Source organism: Canis aureus, chromosome 23 (assembly GCF_053574225.1).
Source record: "Canis aureus isolate CA01 chromosome 23, VMU_Caureus_v.1.0, whole genome shotgun sequence".
In the NCBI taxonomy this organism is placed as follows: Eukaryota; Metazoa; Chordata; class Mammalia; order Carnivora; family Canidae; genus Canis; species Canis aureus.
This window is the reverse complement of record NC_135633.1, coordinates 30,482,487-30,506,155: the sequence shown is the minus strand read 5'-3', so window position 1 is coordinate 30,506,155 and position 23,669 is coordinate 30,482,487. Positions and strand designations below refer to the sequence as shown.

Here is a 23,669-nt window from a genome sequence, read left to right as displayed (position 1 = left end):
AGACTGCTGAGGGTTTTGGAAAGGTTTTTTTTTTTTTTTTTTTTTTTAAGATTTTATTTATTTACTTGAGAGAGAGAGAAAGAGACCTCAAGCTGGGTAAGGAGCAGAGGAAGAAGCAGACTCCTGCTGAGCAGGGAGCCCAATGTGGAACTCCATCCCAGGACCATGGGATTATAACCTGACTGGAAGGCAGGCAAACCGACTGAGCCAGCCAGGTGCCCCCTGCTGAGGGTTGTTTTTAGTAAGTTATGTAAAGTTGGCTTAGCATAGTTCCTGACATCTGTTATGTGCTAAAGTTATTTGTGGTTTACTTGTTCTTTTTCTTCCCTAATGTTTAATTCATATTTAGAAATTAAATCTATCAATAATGTTTATCATATTCTGTAGTTTCAGAAGGTTCAAATAAAAGATAAAACCTAGGGGATCCCTAGGTGGCTCAGCGGTTTAGTGCCTGCCTTTGACCCAGGGCATGATCCTGGAGTCCCAGGATCGAGTCCCACGTCAGGCTCCCTGCAGGGAGCCTGCTTCACCCTCTGCCTGTGTCCCTGCCTCTCTCTCTTTCTGTCTCTCATGAATAAATAAATAAAATCTTAAAAAAAAAAAAAAACAACTTAGAACCAGAGAATGACTTCAGCTCTGAAAAGAATATGTGTTGAAATTAGGCTGAGAAGACCCTTCCAAGAATTTTTATGATCATCAGGCAGTGAAAGTTAGGTCAAGAGTTTTGAGTGGAAAAAGGCCAGGAGAAGATTGGAGATAGTGGTCTTTTCTGCTCTCCAAATCAAAAATTAACACTTATGTTCTTTCCCTGCCATTTCTAATATCTTTTTAAACTAAACTAAGAGAGTGCATTTTGACTGAGACAGCAATAGATGTCAGCAACAAAAGGGTGTGAAGAAATGAGAAGTAATATGAAGTGAGCAGAGATGATATTGAGGAGCTGGAGAAAGTTGCACCCTTCTTGGAATACACATAAAGGACTTTCATTTAGTTGGTCATTTTAGTAACTACTCTGAAAATCCCATTGCTGATTACTGTGCCAAAAAAGAGTGACATTAGAAACTGAAGATCCCAAATAGCAGTGGATTCCTTATGCCCAGTGTTTTTGTTTTTTTTTTTTAATTTTTATTTATTTATGATAGTCACAGAGAGAGAGAGAGAGAGAGAGAGGCAGAGACACTGGCAGAGGGAGAAGCAGGCTCCATGCACCGGGAGCCCGACGTGGGATTCGATCCCGGGTCTCCAGGATCGCGCCCTGGGCCAAAGGCAGGCGCCAAACCGCTGCGCCACCCAGGGATCCCTATGCCCAGTGTTTAAGAATAATCATCAGATCAAAATGTCAAGCAATTATTATGTGTTAAGTGGTATGGAAATAATGCTGAATTAGAAAGACATGGTCCTTGGGACCTGGGTTGCTCAGTTGGTGAAGCATCTGACGTTGGCTCTGGTCATGATCCCAGGAACCTGGGATCAAGCCCATCCTCAGGCTCCCTGCTCCATAAGGAGTCTGCTTCTCCCTCTGCCTCTCCCTCTGCTTGTGTTCTCTCTCTCAAATAAATAAATAAAATATGAAAAAAAAAGGTATGATCCTTGTCTTCAATGAGCTTACAGCAGAAAAACAATGAATTCATTGATGAGTCTAGAACTCTATAGGATATTCCAGATGCTTTAGTCAAAATAAGTGGATCATTGCCTGAGGCTTGGAAATCCTACACAATTGGATTTATTTTAATGGAATTTTATCTTTATCTCTAATAGAGACAAATATCACTTTTTAAAGAAATTGCATCCCAGAAGTTTACTTTTAATTTTGTTATTTGAAATTTAGATTATGTTTTACCGTGGAAACAATGCAATGAATGAAATCCAGTGCCCAGATTAGTCCCCATATGCCTGTGATCAGTCAGTCCTATAACTCAGGTAAAACACTAACATGACTTAGTATTGAGTTCTGGGTATTGGCAGCAGATGATGATGCATGGTTCAGAGAAGGGAGAAGGCAGCTTTTCACTTTTAAATCGCTGCACATGGGTACGTATCCCACTGCCCTCCTCTACTCGCGATTTGTGTTAGCATTTTAGAAACTGCTTTACATCTGTACTACAGTTGAACAAATAAATGAAGTGAGGGGATTGGAGGCAGTTTTCTCAGTGTCAGTAAAAGGAAGTTGCAGATAAACAATATCAAAGGCTCGAATGAGCCCTGTTGTGCTGGATCAGAGCTGGAGATACTAGTGTGAACTCATGCTTATTTTAATATAGATCTATGTGTATACATGGGTTGCTATACATAGATATATATCATAGTTCTGTCCTCTGAGAGAGCCCAGAAGCAGTGATACCTAGTATCATAGCATTCAGTACCTAGATGTTGATTTTTTTTTCTTTTTTCTTTTTTTTTAAGATTGTATTTATTTGGGATCCCTGGGTGGCGCAGCGGTTTGGCGCCTGCCTTTGGCCCAGGGCGCGATCCTGGAGACCCGGGATCGAATCCCACGTCGGGCTCCCGGTGCATGGAGCCTGCTTCTGTCTCTGCCTGTGTCTCTGCCTCTCTCTCTCTCTCTCTCTCTCTCTCTGTGACTATCATAAATAAATAAAAAAAATTAAAAAAAAAAAAAAAAAAAAGATTGTATTTATTTGAGAGAGAGAGATCAGGGAGAGGGAGAAGCAGACTCTACACTGAGTGCAGAGCCCAGCACAGGGCCTGATCTCATGACCCTGAGATCACGACCTGAGCTGAAATCAAGAGTTGGACTCTTAACCAACTGAGCCACCCAGGTACTCCCCAGATGTTGGTTTCTAAATACCATTCTCCACTAAAGGAAACAGGGTTTCTAGGAGAAATGGCTAATTCAAAGGCTTGGGCAGGGAAAATAACAAGATGTGCCTGGAGTGTTCTATAGTGTCAGAAAGTGATAAAGTGCTTTAAAAAAAAAGGGATGCAGATGAGTCCTAAGGACACAGGAACGAACTTGAAAGAACTAGCAAAGTGCCTGTTGCTGGGGCAATTTGAATAATAAATAATGGTTTTAAATTCTAACCCAGTGACACCTGGGTGGCTCAGTGGTTGAGCATCTGTCTTCGGCTCAGATCGTGATCTCCTGGGATCCTGGGATTGCCTTCCTTATCGGGCTCTCCCAGGGAGCCTGCTTCTCCCTCCTCCTATGTCTCTGCCTCTCTCTGTGTGTCTCTCATGAATAACTAAAATCTTCTAAAAATTCTAACCCAAAGAAAATAAATCTTCATTAGTCAGCCTGATACAAAGAAGTGACTGAATAAACAAATAAATAGGGGTGACGGTCATATTTTCTTTTTTTTTTAAGATATTTATTTATTTATTCATGAAAGACACAGAGAGAGAAAGGCAGAGATATAGGCAGAGGGAGAAGCAGGCTCCATGCAGGGAGCCTGATACGGGACTCGATCCCATGACTCCAGGATCACGCCCCAAGCCAAAGGCAGGCGCTTAACCGCTGAGCCACCCAGGCGTCCTGAAGGTCATATTTTCTTTACAGAAGAATTCAAAATAATAGAAGGCATGAAGAAAATAGATGATCATCATTAGAACACCACGGTAGCAATTGTTGCAAGCAATAATGTAGTACTGATGAGCACTAAAATTAGTGGGTGAAATTTTTTAATTACTGTGGTTGATTTTAAGTTTTATCTTCAAATTCTTTGATACTCCACTCTCCAGAAAGTGGAGCTTAATTCTCCTCCCTTGAGTGTGAGTTGAACTTACTGCTTCTAATGAGAATAGGTATGCAAAGTCATGATGATATCATATACCTCCAGATGTGATGCAATGAGCAGGGCACTTCACCTCTGTGGTACTCTTCTCCAAAACCCATAACTTGAGTCTTATCAAGGGAAGACCTCAAACAAACCCAAACCGAGGAGCTGTCTACATAATATCTGACTAGTACTCTTTTTTTTTTTTTTTTTTAATTTATTTATGATAGGCACACAGTGAGAGAGAGAGAGGGAGAGAGAGAGGCAGAGGGAGAAGCAGGCTCCATGCACCGGGAGCCCGACGTGGGATTCGATCCCGGGTCTCCAGGATCGCGCCCTGGGCCAAAGGCAGGCACTAAACCGCTGCGCCACCCAGGGATCCCTCTGACTAGTACTCTTAAACTGTCAAAGTCATGGAAGACAAAGACTAAGCAACTGTTACAGATTGGAGGAGATTAAGAAAATCTCCTATTATATTGCATTTAATGTGCATATGATATATGATATCATCATGACTTTTACTAGTAATAGTAACCTTGATCACAGTAATATATGTTGGTTTTTTTATCACTGTAAAATTACTACTTTTCACTTTGCATACCTATTCTCATTAGAAGCAATAAGTCCAACCCACACTCAAGGGGAGGAGAATTAAGCTCCACTTTCTGGAGCACTAGTGGAGTATCAAAGAATTTGAAGATAAAACTTAAAATCAACCACAGTAATTAAAAAATTTCACCCACTAATTTTAGTGTTCATATAAAATGCAATATAATATCCTGGATTGCATTCTGGAATCAGAAAAAGAACATTAGTGGAATAGCTGGTGAAATCTGAATAAGGTCTGTTGATCAGTTCATAGTAATGTACTCATATTAATTTCTTAATTTTTATAAGTGTCCCAAGGTTATGTGAGATGTTAACATTAATGGAAGCAGTGTAAAAGATTTATGGGAATTCTACTATCTTTGCAACTCTAATGAAATATAAAATTATTTAAAAATAAGTGTTTTTAAGTTAAATATTCCTGAGGTACATTTTAAATTTCAGAGAATTGGTCATCTTAAACTCCAATAATATAAAATGACGACTTAAATCTAATTACTGTTAGCCTTTGTTTGCGAATATAATGGTCCTAAGTATAGCTCTATTCCTCATACCTTTGTCCCTTCCATATTTGAATTTACATTATAAAAAGGATCATGAATGTTTCTTACAGACAGGTAATTGAAATACTTTATTTATTTGTTTGTTTATTTATTTAAAATTTTATTCATTCATGAGAGACACACACACACACACACAGAGAGAGAGAGAGGCAGAGACACAGGCAAAGGGAGAAGCAGGAAGCAGGCGCCATGCAGGGAGCCCAACGTGGGGCTCCATCCCAGGTCTCCAGGATCAGGCCCTGGGCTGAAGGTGGCGCTAAACTGCTGAGCCACCCAGGCTGCCCCGAAATACTATATTTAAAGTGGGAATTGGGGCACCTGGGTGGGTCAGTCAGTTAAGCATCTGACTTAAGCTCAGATCATGTTCCAGGGGTCCTGGGGCCAAGCCTCAAGTCAACCTCTCTGATCCACCGAGGACCTGCTTCTCCTCCCTCTGCCTGCCACTCCCCCTGCTTGTGCTTTCTCTTTCTCTGTCAAATAAATAACTAAAAGTTTTTTCTTTAAAAGTGGGAATTATCTGTATTTTTTAAATCCTATGTGTAGTAAGGAAGTTTATGATGATTGAACTGTAAAATTCTGTTAAAAAGGATATGTTGTTACAGTCCTCAAGGCACATTATAAAAAGGATTGCAACTCTAGTTCAGAAGAACTTATAATTTGGGGCACCTGGCTAGCTCAATAAGTAGAGCATGTGACTCTTGATCTCGAGGTGTGAGTTTGAGCCCCACATTGGATGTTGAGACTCCTTAAAAATAAAATCTTAAGAGATTCCTGGGTGGCTCAGTTGGTTAAGTGTCTGACCCTTGATCTCAGCTCAGGTCTTGATCAGGTTGTGAGTTCAAGCCCTGCATTGAGCTCCACACTGGGCGTGGAGCCTAATATAAAAAATAAGTAAAATAAAATACTTTAAAAAAAAGAAGAAGAAGAGGAAGAAGAACAACAACAACAACTTGGGACGCCTGGGTGGCTCAGGGGTTAAGTGTCCGCCTTCAGCTCAGGGCGTGATCCGGGATTCCAGGCTCGAGTCCCACATCAGGCTCCCTACATGGAGCCTGCTTCTGCCTCTGCTTGCCCCTCCCTCCGTCTCTCTCTCTCTCTCTCTCTCTCTCTCTCGGATAAATAAAATCTTAAAAAATAATAATTAAAAAATAAGTAAATAAAAAAGAAGAACTTATAGGGTACCTCGGTGATGTAGTCACTTGAGTGACCGGCTCTTGGTTTTGGCTAGGGTCATGATCTCTGGGGTCATGAGATTGAACCCCATGTCAGGCTCCGCATGGAAGCATGGAATCTGCTAGAGATTCTTTTCCTCTCCTTCTGTGCTCCTCCCCCTACACCTGCTCTCTGTCAAATAAAATCTTTTTTTAAAAAAAAAGAACTTGTAATTTTTCACTGGATTTTGTAATTTAACATATTGTAAATTATTTTGTTTTCTCTTTTAAAAAATGTCATGTTAGGGTAGCCATGGTGGTCCAGCAGTTTAGCGCCACCTTCGGCCCCGGGTGTGATCCTGGAGACCTGGAGACCTGGGATCAAGTCCCATATCGGGCTCCCTGCATGGAGCCTGCTTCTCCCTCTGCCTGTGTCTCTGCCTCTCTCTCTCTCTCTATGTCTCTCATGAATAAATAAATAAAATCTTTAAAAAATATAAAATTAAATTAAAAATGTCATGTTAGATCTCAATTAGCAGAACTTTTTTAGTTTTTTGCACATAAAGATACTGTGAAATTGTATATTTCATAGTATAGTACTAAGAAATATTGAAATGTCTTTAACTTCAGAGTCATTGAATTTTAGTCATAGAATTAGGTTGACATTAACCCCTGGTTTATTTCAGATTCTTCTGTGTGACTCTTGTGACAGTGGATACCACACTGCCTGCCTTCGTCCTCCTCTGATGATCATCCCAGATGGAGAATGGTTCTGCCCTCCTTGCCAACATGTATGACCCAGCACACCTTTGTTTTTAGTCTTTGGTTTTATATTCCGATTATTAAAACTTCTGGACAGCCACTAAACATTTTTCATTTTCAGAGCATTTTGTAAATACTGTTTACCTTTCATTTAAAGTTCTGTAAATTTGAGACTATTGAAACAATTCTCTTTTATTAATATCTTTTAGGTGTTCTTTTTTTTTTTCACATTTGTTATAGGCACAAATAGCCCCAAATTAAAATGATATATAAGGGAAGAAATAAGTTTCTTCCTGTTCTTTTATCCCTTTAGAGTTGATATTATGAATTTTGTGCCATTATGATGCTACTATGAATAGAAACATGGGTTATATTTCTCTTATATCTTGATTCAGGTGAATTTCTTTTGAAAGTTGAACAACAGGCTATCTTTATGCCACTGCACCCCAGGGGTCCTTTCTCACAGGTCCAGTCTGATTTTGCTTTAAAAATGATAGGCTTTATTGCATCTCCCAGTGAAACAGACTTCCTTGGCTTAGCATAGCTTTCTGAGTTACAGTCTTCATTTCTGTTTTGACCCAGTAACCATGTGGCATGGTTTTGTAATTTTTTCCCATTCTCTTTTTTAAAAATAGTGATTGCCACCATTATATTGTACATAGAACCATCTCCCTTAAAAATGTGCGATTCTTAAAACTTTTTAATCACTATAAAGATGTTGAGCCAAATGCTATCTTAAACATTGATTATCACCAGCAAAGTAGGCATAAAATGTATTTCTTAATGAGGCTAGGAGTTTCTCTGATGTGTTACTGCAGAGATACTGTGCTCATATTCAGTTCACTGGAGGCTAAAGCACCTCTTTTTGTAATTAAACACAAGGACCATCTTCGTGTTCATTCACTATGTGACCCCTCTTCAGCTCTCAGCATAGCCCAGTATCCATGAGCCAGCATGCAAGGGATAAATGATCATGAGAAAAGTGTTAAAAATGACACTCATGAGGCACCTGGCTGGCTCAGTGAGTAGAGCATGTGACTCTTGATCATAAGTTCAAGCCCTCTCTGGGTGTAGTTATTTCTTTAAAATTAAACAAAAAGAAAAGGAATAATACTCATGTTTTGCTCTTTCAGAAACTACTGTGTGAGAAATTAGAAGAACAATTGCAGGATTTGGATGTTGCCTTAAAGAAGAAGGAGCGTGCTGAACGCAGGTATTGTGATATGTGTGTGTTAATGTTTTACTTGGGAATTTGATAGTAAAATTATTTTGCATTATAGGTTAACATATCTATCTAAAGTAAGAATTGGCAAACTGTGACCTGTAGGTGAAATTTGACATGCTTCTTGTTTTTGTATTACTGGGAATTTTTTTCATTTTTAAATGATTGAAAAACATCAAAACAAGAATCTTATTTCATGACAGATGAAAATTCTATATTCCAGTTTCATTGTCCATAAAAAAAACATAGCCATGTTCATTTGTTTATATATTATCTGTTGCTGCTTTAACACTATAGCACCATAGTTGAGTAGTTACAACAAAAACCTTATGACCTGCCGAACTCCTGATCTAAAATATTTTTCAAAACCCACTCTGAATAAATATTGGCCCAGTTATTGTGGAGGATATATATCTTACTAAGTATTGTAATGAGTGCAAGAAAATTCTAAGAACTGGTCTAGTTATCCATGTCACCTCTTTGTGTGGGCAGAATTAACACTGGTAAAATAAAGAGCATTTAAATGCTGAACTGTGTCATAAGAGTCATAACTTCTAGTCTTAAGAAACACCTCCCTTTTCAATTTACCACCACAATATTGTCCTAAAGCAGTTGGAGAAGACTTCTTGAAAGAGGTAAGACTGGAGTTGAACCCAATCTTTAAAAGGGGGCTCAAAATCAGGACAGTAAGTTTGTTTATTTATATTTATTTGTACTTTCTTTGATTAATCTATTGCCAAACAGTCATTCATGCCTACTGTGTATCAGACTAAAGAGAAAAGATGAATGAGACAAAGCTCTCCTTATATGGAACTAACCTCTGGCAGAATACAGACAGAGGAGCCAATGATACAATAAAGTAGACAGATTATGGTTTATTCAGAACAGTACAAAAATACTGTGGAGGGGCATTTTAGTTCTGTTAAGGGTTTGGGTTATCAAGCAAGTCCTTGGAAGATAACATAGGGTTGGACAAGCAGAGAAAGTGTATTTCAGGCAAAGAGCCAAATGCAAGCAAAAATAAAATGTGGACATGAGAAGGGGACAGTGGTAGGAGATGAAGTTGAAAAGTAGATTGAGGCCGAATTGTGCACAGTTTGGCATATCTGACTAGGGAATTTGAATTATTTCTACAGGTACTAGGAGACCCATCAAAGGAGAGATAAGTATAATCAGATCTTTATCTCAGAAAAATGCCCTAGTATAAGAATGAGAGAATTAGGGTTGAGACTGTTGCAGTGGAGATTAGGAGAGCTGGTTAGGCCTGAACTAGAGCATTCCTTACATAATAAAGTAGAGGTGTTAAAAGAGAATTTTCAGAAGCTTAATCAGGAGGATTTGATGCCCATTCATACATATTGTGAGAAAATCTAAGCAATGTCTCCTGGTTGGTCTTACTACCTTCATTTGCTGCTACTGTAACTTTCACCTGCTGTCTCATAGTCTTCCACCCCAAAATTTAGCTTGCTTTAACAGTCAGCTAGCTCATTTGATAATCCTCTCCCTTTACTCCCCCATACTGTGAACTCTGTAGGTTCAGCCTCCAGTTCCTGTTTTATTCCTTACTAGTCAACTTGAGCTCTCTGGTTTATAATGGATGCTACTTCTTTTAAAGGCAAAACTAATCTCTAAAGTTGACTAGGAGATAAAAATATTTCATCTTTAAAAATCACTTGTCTTAAATACCTTTGTATTTAGAAACTCTGGATAATAGTCTGGTATGTAATTATTTAGGGTTATTCTGATATTTATAGTTGTTCCTGTTTCTGTTTTTGACACTAGAAAAGATCTAACTAGGGATGCCTCAAATTAAATCATAATAAAAAATTAGGCATTTTTAAAATTCTTTTTGAAATCTGCCTACCCTTCTGAGAAATGAGTAGTGTTTTCATATCCTAAAACTGATTTAACTTAGCAAGGTAGGTAGTTAATAGGCTTACTCTTTAAGGGCATGGAAGAAAATATATTCTCTAAAAGTCCAATATAAACCACTTAGCAATTTGTCTGATAGTCAAATTATATCTGCTTGTGTTTTGGAAACTTGTGATGTTTATGCCTTTTATATGTGGAAAGACTGGTTAAAATTTTTTAAACTGCCTCACTGTGGGATATATTGTTACAATCAAGAAATACTTAAAATTTTAGAAATTTATGTTAAAATGTGCCACAATACTTATTCACACTATTGGTCTCCCATTTACTAATTCATTTACTTTTGCTTCTGCTTTGGATAGTCTCCTTCACTTAAATGTCATCCTTTAAGAGGACATCCATAATTGTGGCTTTAGATTACACATTAAATCCTTTTTGAGATTGCTTCACAGAAAACAGAGCAAAGATACTATTACAGAGAGATCAGTCTGGCACAAAGCCAGTTAACTGAATTATTGCTGTTATTTTTTAATTCTCCCCAATAATCTCGTTAATAAAGTTTTCTTTATAGCTCCCGATATATATGAATCCTAGGGATTCTAAACAGCAAAATATGTATATTTCTAAAGTAAATAATATATTAACTGTAAATTACAGGTGATTTCATCTGTTTCTAAAATTGAGCATTTTATTCATCGTTTTTAAAATCTGTGGAAATATTTTTTCTAACGCTCATCCTAGAAACTTAGAGCCTTGGTTACTCTCTATATCATAGAATAAGAGCATCTTTCCCTTTGTTCGTACATTTATTCAGCATTTTTTTTTAAGATTTTATTTATTCATGAGAGACAGAGAGTCAGAGACATAGGCAGAGGAGAAGCAGGCTCCTCGTGGAGAGCCTGATATGGGACTCCATCCCAGGACCCCAGGATCATGACCTGAGCCAAAGGCAGACACTGAACCACTGAGCCACCCATGCGCCCCAGATTTATTCAGCATTTAACCAACATTTAGTGAGCACCTATTTTATGCCAGGCAATGTAATCAAAATGAAGTATATTATGTGGTGTCTACCTTAAAGGACTCTACAGTATGATGATGAAGAAGGATTTGTCAATGAGTAATTAGTGACTAGACAGCAACTGTCAACAGAGCTGGAGTTGTGATGCTCTGAAATTTGATGCCCCTTCAACTGGTTTGTAAATATCCCTTCCAGAATTTGGTGCTAGACATTATTTGGGAATTCAAATAGCTCTGTACTTCCAGAGTACTTTTACTAGTGTTTGCTAGCAGAGAGTTGGATTTAATCAGGGTTGGAATTTTCCAGGTAATGTAACAGAGGGAAGGAGAGAAAGAGACAAGGAATTTGAAAGTGTATGCAAAGGAGTATTTATAATGATGGACCGTGGAGTCTAAGCCAGGTAAGGGGGAAAGTAAGGACACAAGGGAGTTAATGGACAGTTTTGAAAAGAGGCCAGAGTCGATAGACAGAGGCCCCATTGGAGTCAGGGAATTGTTGGAACCAGTGGACTAGAAGGAGTGAGCCGGAAAGTGAGCCAGTAGAAGTCAGATAATAGGTTCCCTGAAATGGAATTTTTAGGAGGGTTGTGGTTATTTGTAATGACGACTTCTGGGCCCAGTATGATCATTGAGCCAGGTGGTGGTGAGATAGAATAGAAGATACATTTTTTCTATAAGATTACTGAGCATTTTAAAAAAGAAAAAAAAAGCAAAAAAGTGCTGTGATGAAAAATCATAACCTACCTTCAAGATGCTACTCAACTGTTACCACCTAGTTAAAGCCTCAACTTTCTCAGCTCTTCAAAAAAGTTACTCTTTTTCATGTTTCCATTATACCTCTTCATAATGGACTACAATCAGTTGTTAAATAATTGTGAGGACAATAACCGTGTATTATTTACCCTTAGGATTCCCAAGCCTGACACAAATCATCACCCAAGTATGGTGGATGTGAAGTAAATGTTTTTCAGTTGAGTTGAGGAGATAATAATAATCAAGTGAAAATAGAGATTTTGAGGTATAAAAGAGGAAACTGATACAATAGTAAACTTGGTGTTGAACATATTAGTAACATATCCATGAAGCCTTACATGTTAATTCCAGATAGTACTTGTTCTTGGCTTTCCTAGTTTTTAATTCATTTACTGTCCTGTTTTTAATCAGGTTTTGATTAAAATAACTTTATCATTTTCTTACATGCCAATTTTCCACTGAGTAGCTTTATAACCCGTCTCAAAAAAGACTAAGATTCTTGTTAGCAGAGCCATGGGTTTCTAGGGCAGTAAAGGCTACATTGAATGCACCCTCAATCCAGTTCCTTCAATGAGGGACATCACAAGTAAAGGAAGAGTGGTCATTTCCATCAGTTCAACATACACAGGCATGTATACAGGAGCTCCATGTATACAGGACAGCTCCTCTGTCCTTAGTGAATTAGATTAACTTTGAGAAAACCAGAAAAAAAATACCTATTGTGGAAACAGTTTGTTATGTAAAATTTGTTGAATTAAAATCAACAAAGGTTTGTTTCTTTGATAAGAAATTATGGAAATCTCAGTGTTCCAAATTCATATTTCCTGGAGAAATGTTAACTGACTCTAAAAATAATCTTCTTTGGAGCAAATAGGGTACAGAGCCATGTGGCTGCATTGCCTTTTTTCTTCTCTGCAAATGAATGGTCTTAGTATCATTCACTGGGACCTTTATATGGTTCTATTGTATAGAATTCTTTTTTTTATATGTTTATTACCATGAGATTATAGTGGTATATATATGAAAACTTCTAGCATAACAAAGATCTAGTTTGTCCAGCATTGAGTTTCTGTGAGTTGCAGTGTGACTCTCCTCATGAAGTTTCCTTGTCTATTTCAGTTTACAGGTTTTATTTCATCAGTATAATTATTCTCAAGGCTATAATTTTCAATTACATCTTTTTAGGATTTTTACTTTGAGAAAGTTTTGTGCCTCCCACAGATACCAGTATGATAAGCTTTATAGACAGTAGCCAACATGTCTGTGATCTAGCCTTTGCTGTTACATGAAATCATAATTTTAGTATTGTCTGTGTTAATAATGTTTTCATAACAATTTTATTTTTAGCAAATCTCAGGTTTGTACATTTTTGTTTTTCACTTAAAGGAAAGAACGTTTGGTGTATGTGGGTATCAGTATTGAAAACATCATTCCTCCACAAGTAAGTTTCTGGTTTGTAGTATTTTTGAAGAAGAGACTGCCGTAATTGTTCTAAAATTTAACCCAGTTTATGTAATGTGAATGGTTTTAAATATATAGTATACCTGTTTTATTAAAAGTGAAAGTTTAGGACCATAAAGAAACCACCCAGATTTTCCTGTTTTCTGTTAGAAACTTCAATATTTGTTCTTAACAGTTGGTTTCTTTGAAGGAATATTGTTTTACATTTATTTGTCTAATTTCTAATTAAGGATATCTCATGAGTGAAAGTACATGTAAGATGGTTTCCATTTTCATTCAGACTTAATTAAATCACATGCTTAAGTAACCTGTTTTGGTTAGTTACTTTCCTTCATCATCATGCTTCTTTCTTTTTCTAAATCCATTATTTCATTGATTCAGATATTTCACTAAGTATCTTCTATGTGTTAAATTTAATTATTTGTTAAAAAAATTCAGTGGAGAAACTTCATCACAGTTGTTTTGAAAGAGGTAATTATAAATTTAAATATAAGAATTTAATACAGAAGTGCTTTTTTTTTGATCATCAGTACTCTTTTTAAATCTCTTTACTTAGTATTGCCCTGTTCATTCAGTTTTTTTGGGGGGGAATCACCTCACTTTTTTTATTTTTTTAGATCTTTCCCATGTACTGCCAGACAGATATTAGAAAACTATTTCAAGAAATTTTTTCTGGACTCATAACCTATATATGTATTATCATATTTTTAAACCAGGAGCCAGATTTTTCTGAAGATCATGAAGAAAAGAAAAAAGACTCGAAAAAAGCCAAAGCAAACTTACTTGAAAGGAGGTCAACTAGAACACGGAAATGTATAAGTTATAGGTATGAAATATATAGAAATGGTTACAATGAAAGAGTATAAAATGTTTTTTTTAATTATACAACATGACCCAAAAGTATATGCTTTTTCCCTTTGTAATGATCAATAGTGATTATATCTGTTACTTACTATCTTTAGAATCATACAGCTTTAGAGCAGCCAGCATGATCTTTTCAAAACCTAAATTTGCTCATGTCATTCTCTTCTGCTTTCTGCATTCAAATCTACTTTGTCAGATTTCTATAGCTCTTGGGATAAGGATCGATGCTTTTAACAAGGCCCCTACAGGCACTGCCTAGTCTGCTGTGTACTCAGCTTTTCAGCTTTGTCTCATCCACATTTTCCCTCTGTCCTTATTAGCCACAGTCTTCTTTCAACTCTTTTGCACATATTTTTTACTCAACCTAGGATTTTCCTCCTGTTTTTACCTTGTTAACCTTCTCTTGATCAAATCTATTATATGCCCTCATAACAACCAGTTCTTCTCGGGATCCCTGGGTGGCGCAGCGGTTTGGCGCCTGCCTTTGGCCCAGGGCGTGATCCTGGAGACCCGGGATCGAGTCCCATGTCGGGCTCCCGGTGCATGGAGCCTGCTTCTCCCTCTGCCTGTGTCTCTGCCTCTCTCTCTCTCTCTCTCTCTCTCTCTCTGTGTGACTATCATATATAAATAAATAATTAAAAAAAACAACAACAACCAGTTCTTCTCTTTGAAAGCACTTATCGTGGTGATTGTGATTTTAATTATTAAATTAATATTTGTCTCGCCCACTAGACTGTTAGCATGAAGGTAAAGACCATGTCTATTTTTCACAGTCTTCTGCCCTTTACACATGTTGCAACATGTCCTTGAGAAATACTGTTTGCTGTTAACTGCATCTGGCTTTATCTGTATCTGTCATTCTATCTGGATGAGTGGATACACAGAGTTTTACTTTTTCAGAATTTATGTTAAGGAAAGGCTAAGCTACAGCTGCAGGGTGGTCTTTCTTTCTTTCTTTCTTTCTTTCTTTCTTTTCTTTCTTTCTTTCTTTCTTTCTTTCTTTCTTTCTTTCTTTCTTTCTTTCTTTCTTTCTTTTTCTAGATTTTATTTATTCATGAGAGAGAGAGAGAGAGAGAGAGAGGCAAAGACACAGGCAAAGAGAGAAGCAGCCTCCATCCAGGGAGCCCAATATGGGACTCAATCCCGGGACTCCAGGATCACACCCTGGGCTGAAGGCAGGTGCTAAACCGCTGAGCTAAACCATTGATCCCCTGCAGGGTTGTTTTTCATAACCTTGTTTGTAATTGTGAAAAACCTGGAAGTAAACTTTTAACTAAATTATGATACATCTGTAAGGTTTGATACATACTATTAAAATCTATGTTGTAGAAGAATTTTTAACCTGGAACTTGGGAGTCCTCTGAAATTAGATATAAAATTTTATGTTTGTGTGGATATGTATTTTTTTCCTAGAGAGGAAATCCATAGCTGCAATGAGTTAACTCAAAAAGCAAATATTTGGCTGTTAAACTCTTGTTAATCCATTGTATGCTTTTAATCCAACACTGTCCGATAGAATTTACTATGGTTATGGAAATGTGCTATTTCTTTACTCTCTAGCACGGTAGTCAGTAGCCATATGTAGCTATGGAGCATTTAAAATCTGGCTAGTGAGGAACAGAATTTTTCATTTTAATTTAAATATAGATAGCCACACGCAACTAGTAATTACCATATTTTGCATAGTTTTAGACAAGTCACTTTATCCCTTTGGTCACCTCAGGTCTAAAGTGAAAGGAGTTTTGTATGTGAAGAAATCTTGGAGGGGATCGTCTAGACTTGTCAAAGATTCTTTAAGTTAGGGGAAACAGCCCTTGTGAGAGATAGATAATTCTAAAATTCTGACCATCTGTATATGGATTTTGGTTATAAATATGATCTTTGATGACAATAATAGTGTAGTCCTCACGCTTAAGTATTATTACTAGAATACCAATTCAACTTACTTTGCTGTGTGATTTGTATAGTGAGAGGTTGGCAAACTATGGCCTGTGGAACAAATACTGCCAGTTTATGTAGATACAGCCCATGACCTAGAAATGGTTTTTATATGTATAAATGATTGAAAAAAAGACCCAAAAAAGAAAGTTGTAAGATGATTACATGAAATTCAAATCACAGTGTCCATAGATAGTTATACTGGAACACAGCCATATTGGTTCACTTGCATTATCTATGGCTGCTTTTGCACTACAAGTGGCTGATTGAGTAGTTGCAACAGAGACCATATAATCTATAAAGCCTAAAATATGTACTGTCTGCCCTTTGCAAAAACAGTTGCTAATGCCTGGTATAGATGATCTTGGAAAATGAGTTAGATGCTGATTTACAAAAGAAATTGAGGTTAGCAGGTGTGAAGTGATGTAGTCCAACTCACACAAGCCCAAAGTGGCAGAGAGCATTTTTATATTGAGACCTTTTTCATTTCAGAAGCGACTCCTCCTAACCCATAAACCAGGCTGTGATGTGATTATTGTGTATATATTTTAGATTTGATGAATTTGATGAAGCAATTGATGAAGCTATAGAAGATGATATCAAAGAAGCTGATGGAGGAGGTATGTGTTTATCATTCCCTCTTCTTCAGATGACTGGGCCAATAAGTTAATTTAAATGACCTGATTAGGGGCGCCTGGCTGGCTCAGTCAGTAGAACATACGACTCTTGATTCCAGGGTCATGACTTCGAGCCCCACATTAGGCATACAGATTACTTTCAATAAAAAACACAAAATAATGCTGATTAGAGCAATAAGCATAATTTTTTTATTCTCCCCAATGTGTATCACGATCACTATGGTTAAATGTCTGAGATTCAAAATAATGTGTGGACATAGTTTCAGTGTGTAGACTCAGATCTTACTATTTTTCAAGTAGTTTTATGACCTGATACAAAATGTAAACGTTCCTCTATAGATTAAAAAAATTTACTTCTCTTTCCAAATAGAAAACCCAGTTAAACTTCTTGTTGTCTATATTTAGATCACTATTGCTACAAAATCTTAAATATTATGGATAATCTGAATCTGATTACTTTAAATCAGCCTTTTAAAAATCAAATATTAATTTCATAGTCTTTAACAGGTGACATAAAAATAAAAGGATTTGAAGGTAATTTAATGAAAGAGCTATATAGAGAATTACCAGTGCTCTAGTATGGAGCATTATAGTTTCCGTTAGTACTTAGGAAAACTCTGAAGAGGATTAGTAATAAGTAGGCTGTCCGACCAGCTTTTTCAGGACTCTACACCTTATGTACAGCTTTGCTGTGGGGTTCTCACCTTTTCTGTCCTGCACACACGTTTAAAAGTAAACAGATTGGTCTCTTTCTAAAGCCATGTCCAAAAGACAACTTTGAAGAAGAGATTCTTTAGTGATTGCTAATAGGTACGAGGTTTCCTTCGAGGTTGATGAAAACGTTCTGGAATTTGTTAGTGGTGATGTAATTTGTTAGTGGTTAGTAGTCACAACTTTGTGACCACTGAAAATCTCTGAATTATACACTTTAAAAGGGTGCATGTTATATAGTATGTGAATTATTTCAAATTTTTAAAAACTTGCTTACATGGTAAACATCTGCTTAGTGTAGACTAAAACACATGCAAAAATTCTCTCACTGAGAGCTCTGTCAGCTGAAGTTTTGAGAAAACTGCTTGTTTGTAGGAAAAAAATGAATGAGCATGAACAAGGATATTAGATATTAAAGAGAAGCTTTTAATAAACGTACAGTTGTCTCTCTTCCTCCCTCTCTCTATTCCCCTTAATGCCCTCCCCTCCACCCCTGAACTCAGGAGCTGGTCGAGGAAAAGATATCTCCACCATCACAGGTCATCGTGGGAAAGACATCTCTACTATTTTGGATGAAGAAAGAAAAGAAAATAAACGACCCCAGAGGGCAGCTGCTGCACGCCGGAAGAAACGCCGGCGACTGAATGATCTGGACAGTGATAGCAACCTGGATGAAGAAGAGAGTGAGGATGAATTCAAGATCAGTGACGGGTGTGTGGTTTGCCAGGAGATCCCATTCCCTAGTTACAGGCCTAAATGGGGCTCGCAGAGAAGCTCAGCCATGCTGCAATGGGGCTTTGTTCTTCATGCACATGGACAGTCTCTTTATTTTTAGGCTATCTAAAACAGATTCAAGAGTGCTGATTTTGGTTCTTTTTAGATCAAAACAAAGTAGGTTTACGGTTTAATATTCAAAATTGTATTTACATTTTATTAACTATAATCAAGCATTCATTTGCTGTGCATCTCCATGCCACCTTCTGCCATGTCCATGAGAGGTTCCTAGTCAAATATGATAATTAGGCAAGTACAGGTAATTAGGTACTATTCTCTGGTGACCCACAGAGGTTTGAGTTGGGGTAAGCAATCCAGTATGGAAGATCAGGAAAGATTTTCTTCAGAGCAAATGCTGAAAGAGTATCACTAAGTTTCTCCTCTCAGATTGTTAGTGGGAGAAACATAAACCACAAAAAAAATCATTCTGTGTGATTGCTACCAAAATGTAGGTAAAGCCTAAGTTATGGTATAAGCGAAGAATCTGATCAATTTAGGGAGTTCCAGGAAAGCCTGAGTTGAAATAAAGCTTGATCTGAAATTTGAAGAATGAAAAATTAGGCAAATCAGTCCATTTTAGATTCAAAGTGAGATGAGAAAGAGGGCATCCTAAGAGGAGTCACGTGTCCAAGGTACGATTATGCCTTGCTAGGCATAAAACATCATGGAATGTTTAGGAAATTCCTGGTATGTCAGGGTAGCAAGAATTTGGGGAAGGAGAAGTAAAGAATACCCTGTGGGAGATGTGGCTAAGAGATAAAGAGGAACCAGCAGATGGAGTGATTTGTTTCTCTTGCATAGGAATTTCACTTTTACCCTAAAGATGATGAAAGCCCACGGATGGGATTTAATCATCAGGCTAATGAGGTTTATGTTTTAGAAAAATTCATCCTAGCATTCATTTGGAGGATATATGGAGGGGAAATGAGTCTAGAGACTAGAGGAACTCCCTGAGGAATTGCTACAGTGGTTTAGGTAGGAGATGAGTGCCGGAACAAGGAGAGATCGGGTTTGAGATAATTATCTTTTAAGAGGTCAACACTGGGAGGAGTTAATAATTGATTAGATGTGAGAAATTAGGAAAAATATCAGATTTCTGGTTTGAGTTACTGGGTAGGTAAGGCTAGGCAACAGAAGAAGAGAGGAATAGATTTTAAATAATGAGTTCTCTTTGGGATGTGTTGAATTTAAGGCATGTGGGGGACATCCCAAAATGCCAAAGCAATTTATATACAAAAATCAGCATCAATTCATCTTCTTAACTCATCCAAGAAAAGAATAGATGGCAAAACCTTTCTCTATTTTATTAACCGACAAATTGATAAAATTATCCAGGTATTTTACATTAACCATTACTTAATGATTCACTGGACTTGTTAGAACTTGAACTCAGAATCATAATTCATCTGGCTTCTCTTGGACAGATCTCAAGATGAGTTTGTTGTATCAGATGAAAACCCAGATGAAAGCGAAGAAGACCCACCATCTAATGATGACAGTGACACTGATTTCTGTAGCCGGAGACTGAGGCGACATCCCTCCCGGCCAATGAGGCAAAGCAGACGTTTGCGGAGAAAGACCCCAAAGAAAAAGTACTCTGATGATGATGAAGAGGAAGAGTCTGAGGAAAATAGTAGAGACTCTGGTAAAAATAATTTGTATCTGCTCAATTCTTATGACCTCTGTAGTTAAGAGTTCTTAAGATAAAATTCCATTCAATTATAATACAAGCTTTCTAATAAAACTTTGAATTCTCTTCTTATGACTCACTAGTAACTAAGTTTTTCACAGAAAGCACTTAAAGCATATCTCAGAAAATAAATACAGATGGATGTGTTAACTGCATACCAAATTCATTGAAGATTGTGATTAATTGGGTGGCACGAGTGGCTCAGTGGTTTAGCGCCTGCCTTCAGCCCAGGGTGTGATCCTGGAGACTCGGGATCAAGTCCCACATTGGGCTCCGTGCGTGGAGCCTGCTTCTCCCTCTGCCTGTGTCTCTGCCTTTCTCTCTGTCTCTCATGAATAAATAAATAAAATCTTAAAAAAAAAAAAAAAAAAGAAGAAGAAGAAGAAGAAAGATCTTTAAAAAAAAAGATTGTGATTAATTCTTTTGGTGCAAAGTTTCCATGTCTAGACTTTATCTTCATAGTGTTTCTTTGGAATCATTCTCAATAAGCTGAGAACATTTTTCTCCAATATAAGTTAGCAGTAGTTAATATTCTTATATTTTATGTTTATCCCTATTAACTGAATAAATAGTGACAGGCACAGCATCTAAAAGAACAGATATGAGTACTTTATAGAATTGGCAGATAGGTAGCTGTCCTCTCACTGAGGAAGTGTCACAGCCAGGAAAGAGTATTACATCCTTGACCTAGCTGGGCTTATGGGTTTTTTGTTTCATATGTCACATAATCACAGTATAATTATCAAAGTCAGACATTTTAAAATATTGATAAACTACTTTCTGTAATTAACAGTATACATTCAGATATCAGGTGTCTCAAAATTGTCCTTCATATCAATTTTTTTCCTAGGCCAGGATCTAATCCAGGAATACACATTGCATTTATTAATATCTCTAGTCTTTAATCTAGAATATTCCTCAAACTTTGGCTTTATTGATCCTGACATTTTTGAAGAATACACTCTAGTTAATTTGTTAAATGCTCCTCAATTGGGTTTTTTTGTTTCCTGCAATTAAACTCAGGTACACATTTTTCAGAAGGAATATCACAGAGGTAATATGCATTATCCAGGTCTCTATTATTTTTCCCTTTATAATTTAACAGTAATATGTAGGAGGGCATTTTGAGACTGTATATATATCCATTTCCTTTTTTTTTTAATTTTAAGATTTTATTTATTTATTCATGAGAGACACAGAGAGAGAGAGAGAGGCAGAGACACAGGCAGAGGGAGAAGCAGGCTCCATGCAGGGAGCCCCATCTGGGAATTGATCCCGAGACTCCATGATCACACCCTGAGCTGAAGGCAGACGCTCAACCACTGAGCCACCCAGATGTGCCTATACCATTTTTTAGATGTTTCACCCAAAGTTTTAGCATTCATTGATGATTTTCTAGTTCCATCATTCCTTTCATATTTATTATTTGATGTTCTTTAAGAAAGCACTTTCCCTTCTCCTCTGTATGTTTATTTCTTTATTTCAGGATGTGCTTGTGGATTCTTATTTTAATCTGTGGGTATGTGTTACCATTGCTATATAGACTTAGTTTGTCCCAGGTTTGGCCAGTAGGGACTCCTTAACACTTTTGGCAAGCCATTTTGAAGTTTTTGAAATTCATTAGAAAACAAAGGTGGGTGTGATAATTCAGTGGAATTTGTTAGCACTCCTGAAATACCATTCTGATACAATATCATAGTCTCTTGTTTATTAATCAGAGATGGTAAGGACAGTGCTATTTAACAATACTTTGAGAATTTAAGTAGCCTTCTATGCTATAATTAGCAGATTTTATTTCCACATCGGAAAAAGGTCAAAAATATAACTGCAGTTCTATGCTTCTTTGAAACAAATTTGTCAGTTTTCTTGGATTAGAGAGTTTAATCCATAAAATACATTGTGAAATTATAACTGTACCATACACCTGTACACATAGGAACAGCAGATTCTTTTGAGGCAGAATAGCAACTATCCACCAAGAAGAGCAGCCATGTAGCTGTCTGAGTAGCTGTAGGTTGAGATAAGAATTGTATAAAACATCATTTACTCTCAAATATTGGCCGCTACTAGGGAACATTAGTGAGGTTTGGTATTAAAGACCCCTCTGCATTTACTCATATCATTAAAAGGAAAATAAGACACTGATAGGGGTGCCTGGCTAGCTCAGTCAGTAGAGCATGTGACTCTTGGTCTCAGGGTCATGAATTTAAGCCCCAGGTTGGGCCATTGAGCCTACTTTAGAAAAAAAAAAGACTTACAATGATTATTATTAATTTAAAGATTGTTATTACTGAACCCTACTTAATAATTTTATATTTTTATGACCTACGAGCTAATCACATTTCTCTTGAGTAGACTTAAATTTTGTACTTCTTTTTCCTTGAACAGAAAGTGATTTTAGCGATGATTTTAGTGACGATTTTGTAGAAACTCGGCGAAGGCGGTCAAGGAGGAACCAGAAGAGACAAATTAACTACAAAGAAGATTCCGAAAGTGATGGTTCCCAGAAGAGTTTACGACGGGGAAAAGAAATCAGACGAGTTCACAAGCGCAGGCTTTCCAGCTCAGAGAGTGAAGGTAAAGAGTAGATCTCCAGTTTACAGAACTTTGGACAAGGCAGAAATAGAAGCTATAAAGTAAACTCAGGATTGTGATTCAGTATAAGCAGTGATATCTTTGAGACAGAACCCATTATTTTTTTGCCTGATTCCTTTTTATAAATTAAATAAATGATACTTGATAAGATACTGATTTTTATTGTCTCCATTGTAATAATTAAACTCTTCATGAAATAGACAAATCTCAGAAAATTAAGATTGGAGCAAGAATTCTGCTTCCTTATTATTCATGGCCCTCATTTTGAAATAACCTGTGCTTGGATAACTAAACAATTTCAGATACAGATGCCTGCTCTCTCTTTCTACCTTGACAGTGAGCTTCAGTTGGTAACTGTATTATTTCTTAATAATAGTTTTAATTGTATTCTATACCAGGAGTGTAGGAAAAGCTCTCCAATACGAATTTGTGATATCCATTGAGTCTTATGGTTATTCCAGTTCTTATAAATATGATTCTAACCCTCACTTCTGCCCCTTTCTTTTGACTTACTTAATTCTTTGTCATTTATGATCTGTTTTGAAGATTTCAAAGACCTTATCAATTAAGTTTGAGCCCAAGCTAGGTAAAGGGGGAAAAAAAAGTTTGAACATGGGAGGCTAAAGAAAGGAGGTGAACATCTGATTGTGGTTATTTCTCTTCATGTGTCATTAAAGACAGACAAATTCTATAATCTAACTATTACAAACAAATATTATTGCACTAGTCACTATTCTAGGCGCTGGGACTAGAACAGTGAACAGAACAGCCAAAAACATGTAACACCCATGTGTATCTCTTACTTTAATTAGAAGGAGAAATAATAGACAAGATAAATAAGTAGAACCTGTGCTGTATTAGGTGGGGATAAATGCTGTGAAGAATAAGGGAGAACAAGGAGTTGGGTTGGGAGAGTAGCTGGGACCTCCGATAGGGCACCACAGGGACACCTTACTGAGACACCTTTGAGTCAAGACCTGACAAATGTTGGAAATATGTCATGCATTTATATGAAGGAAGAGTGATACAGGCAGATGGAACAACTAATGTGAAGGCCTAGCAACAAGTTTGTGCCTGGCATGCTCAGGAACAGAGAGGAGGCCAGGGTGGTTGAAGAAGAATGAGCGAAGGGGTGAATTGAATGAGATGCTGCAGAGATCAGCAGGGGTCATGAGCAGTAGTCAACGACTACAGCCCACTCGTTTGTGTAAATAAAGATTTTGTAAATCATGTTTTATTGGGCCAACCACGCCATTGTTTCTCTTTTTTTCTTCTTCTGTTTCTTGAAGGTAGACTCAAAGAATTTACTGTTGGGTTA

The 23,669-nt window shown here is 37.1% G+C and overlaps 1 protein-coding gene across 2 annotated transcripts in view; it reads left to right on the top strand.

Moving 5' to 3' along the window:
- The window catches only part of RSF1 (remodeling and spacing factor 1), a 158,041-nt gene that overhangs the window by 126,044 nt on the left and 8,328 nt on the right, over positions 1–23,669 (top strand). For both annotated transcript variants that reach the window (XM_077867175.1, XM_077867174.1), the window contains exons 8-15: positions 6,738–6,842; positions 7,947–8,026; positions 13,067–13,121; positions 13,858–13,967; positions 16,496–16,563; positions 17,796–18,003; positions 19,491–19,711; positions 22,145–22,333. In XM_077867175.1, coding sequence (XP_077723301.1) covers positions 6,738–6,842; positions 7,947–8,026; positions 13,067–13,121; positions 13,858–13,967; positions 16,496–16,563; positions 17,796–18,003; positions 19,491–19,711; positions 22,145–22,333 — 1,036 coding nt within the window. The remainder of the gene's footprint in view (positions 1–6,737; positions 6,843–7,946; positions 8,027–13,066; positions 13,122–13,857; positions 13,968–16,495; positions 16,564–17,795; positions 18,004–19,490; positions 19,712–22,144; positions 22,334–23,669) is intronic.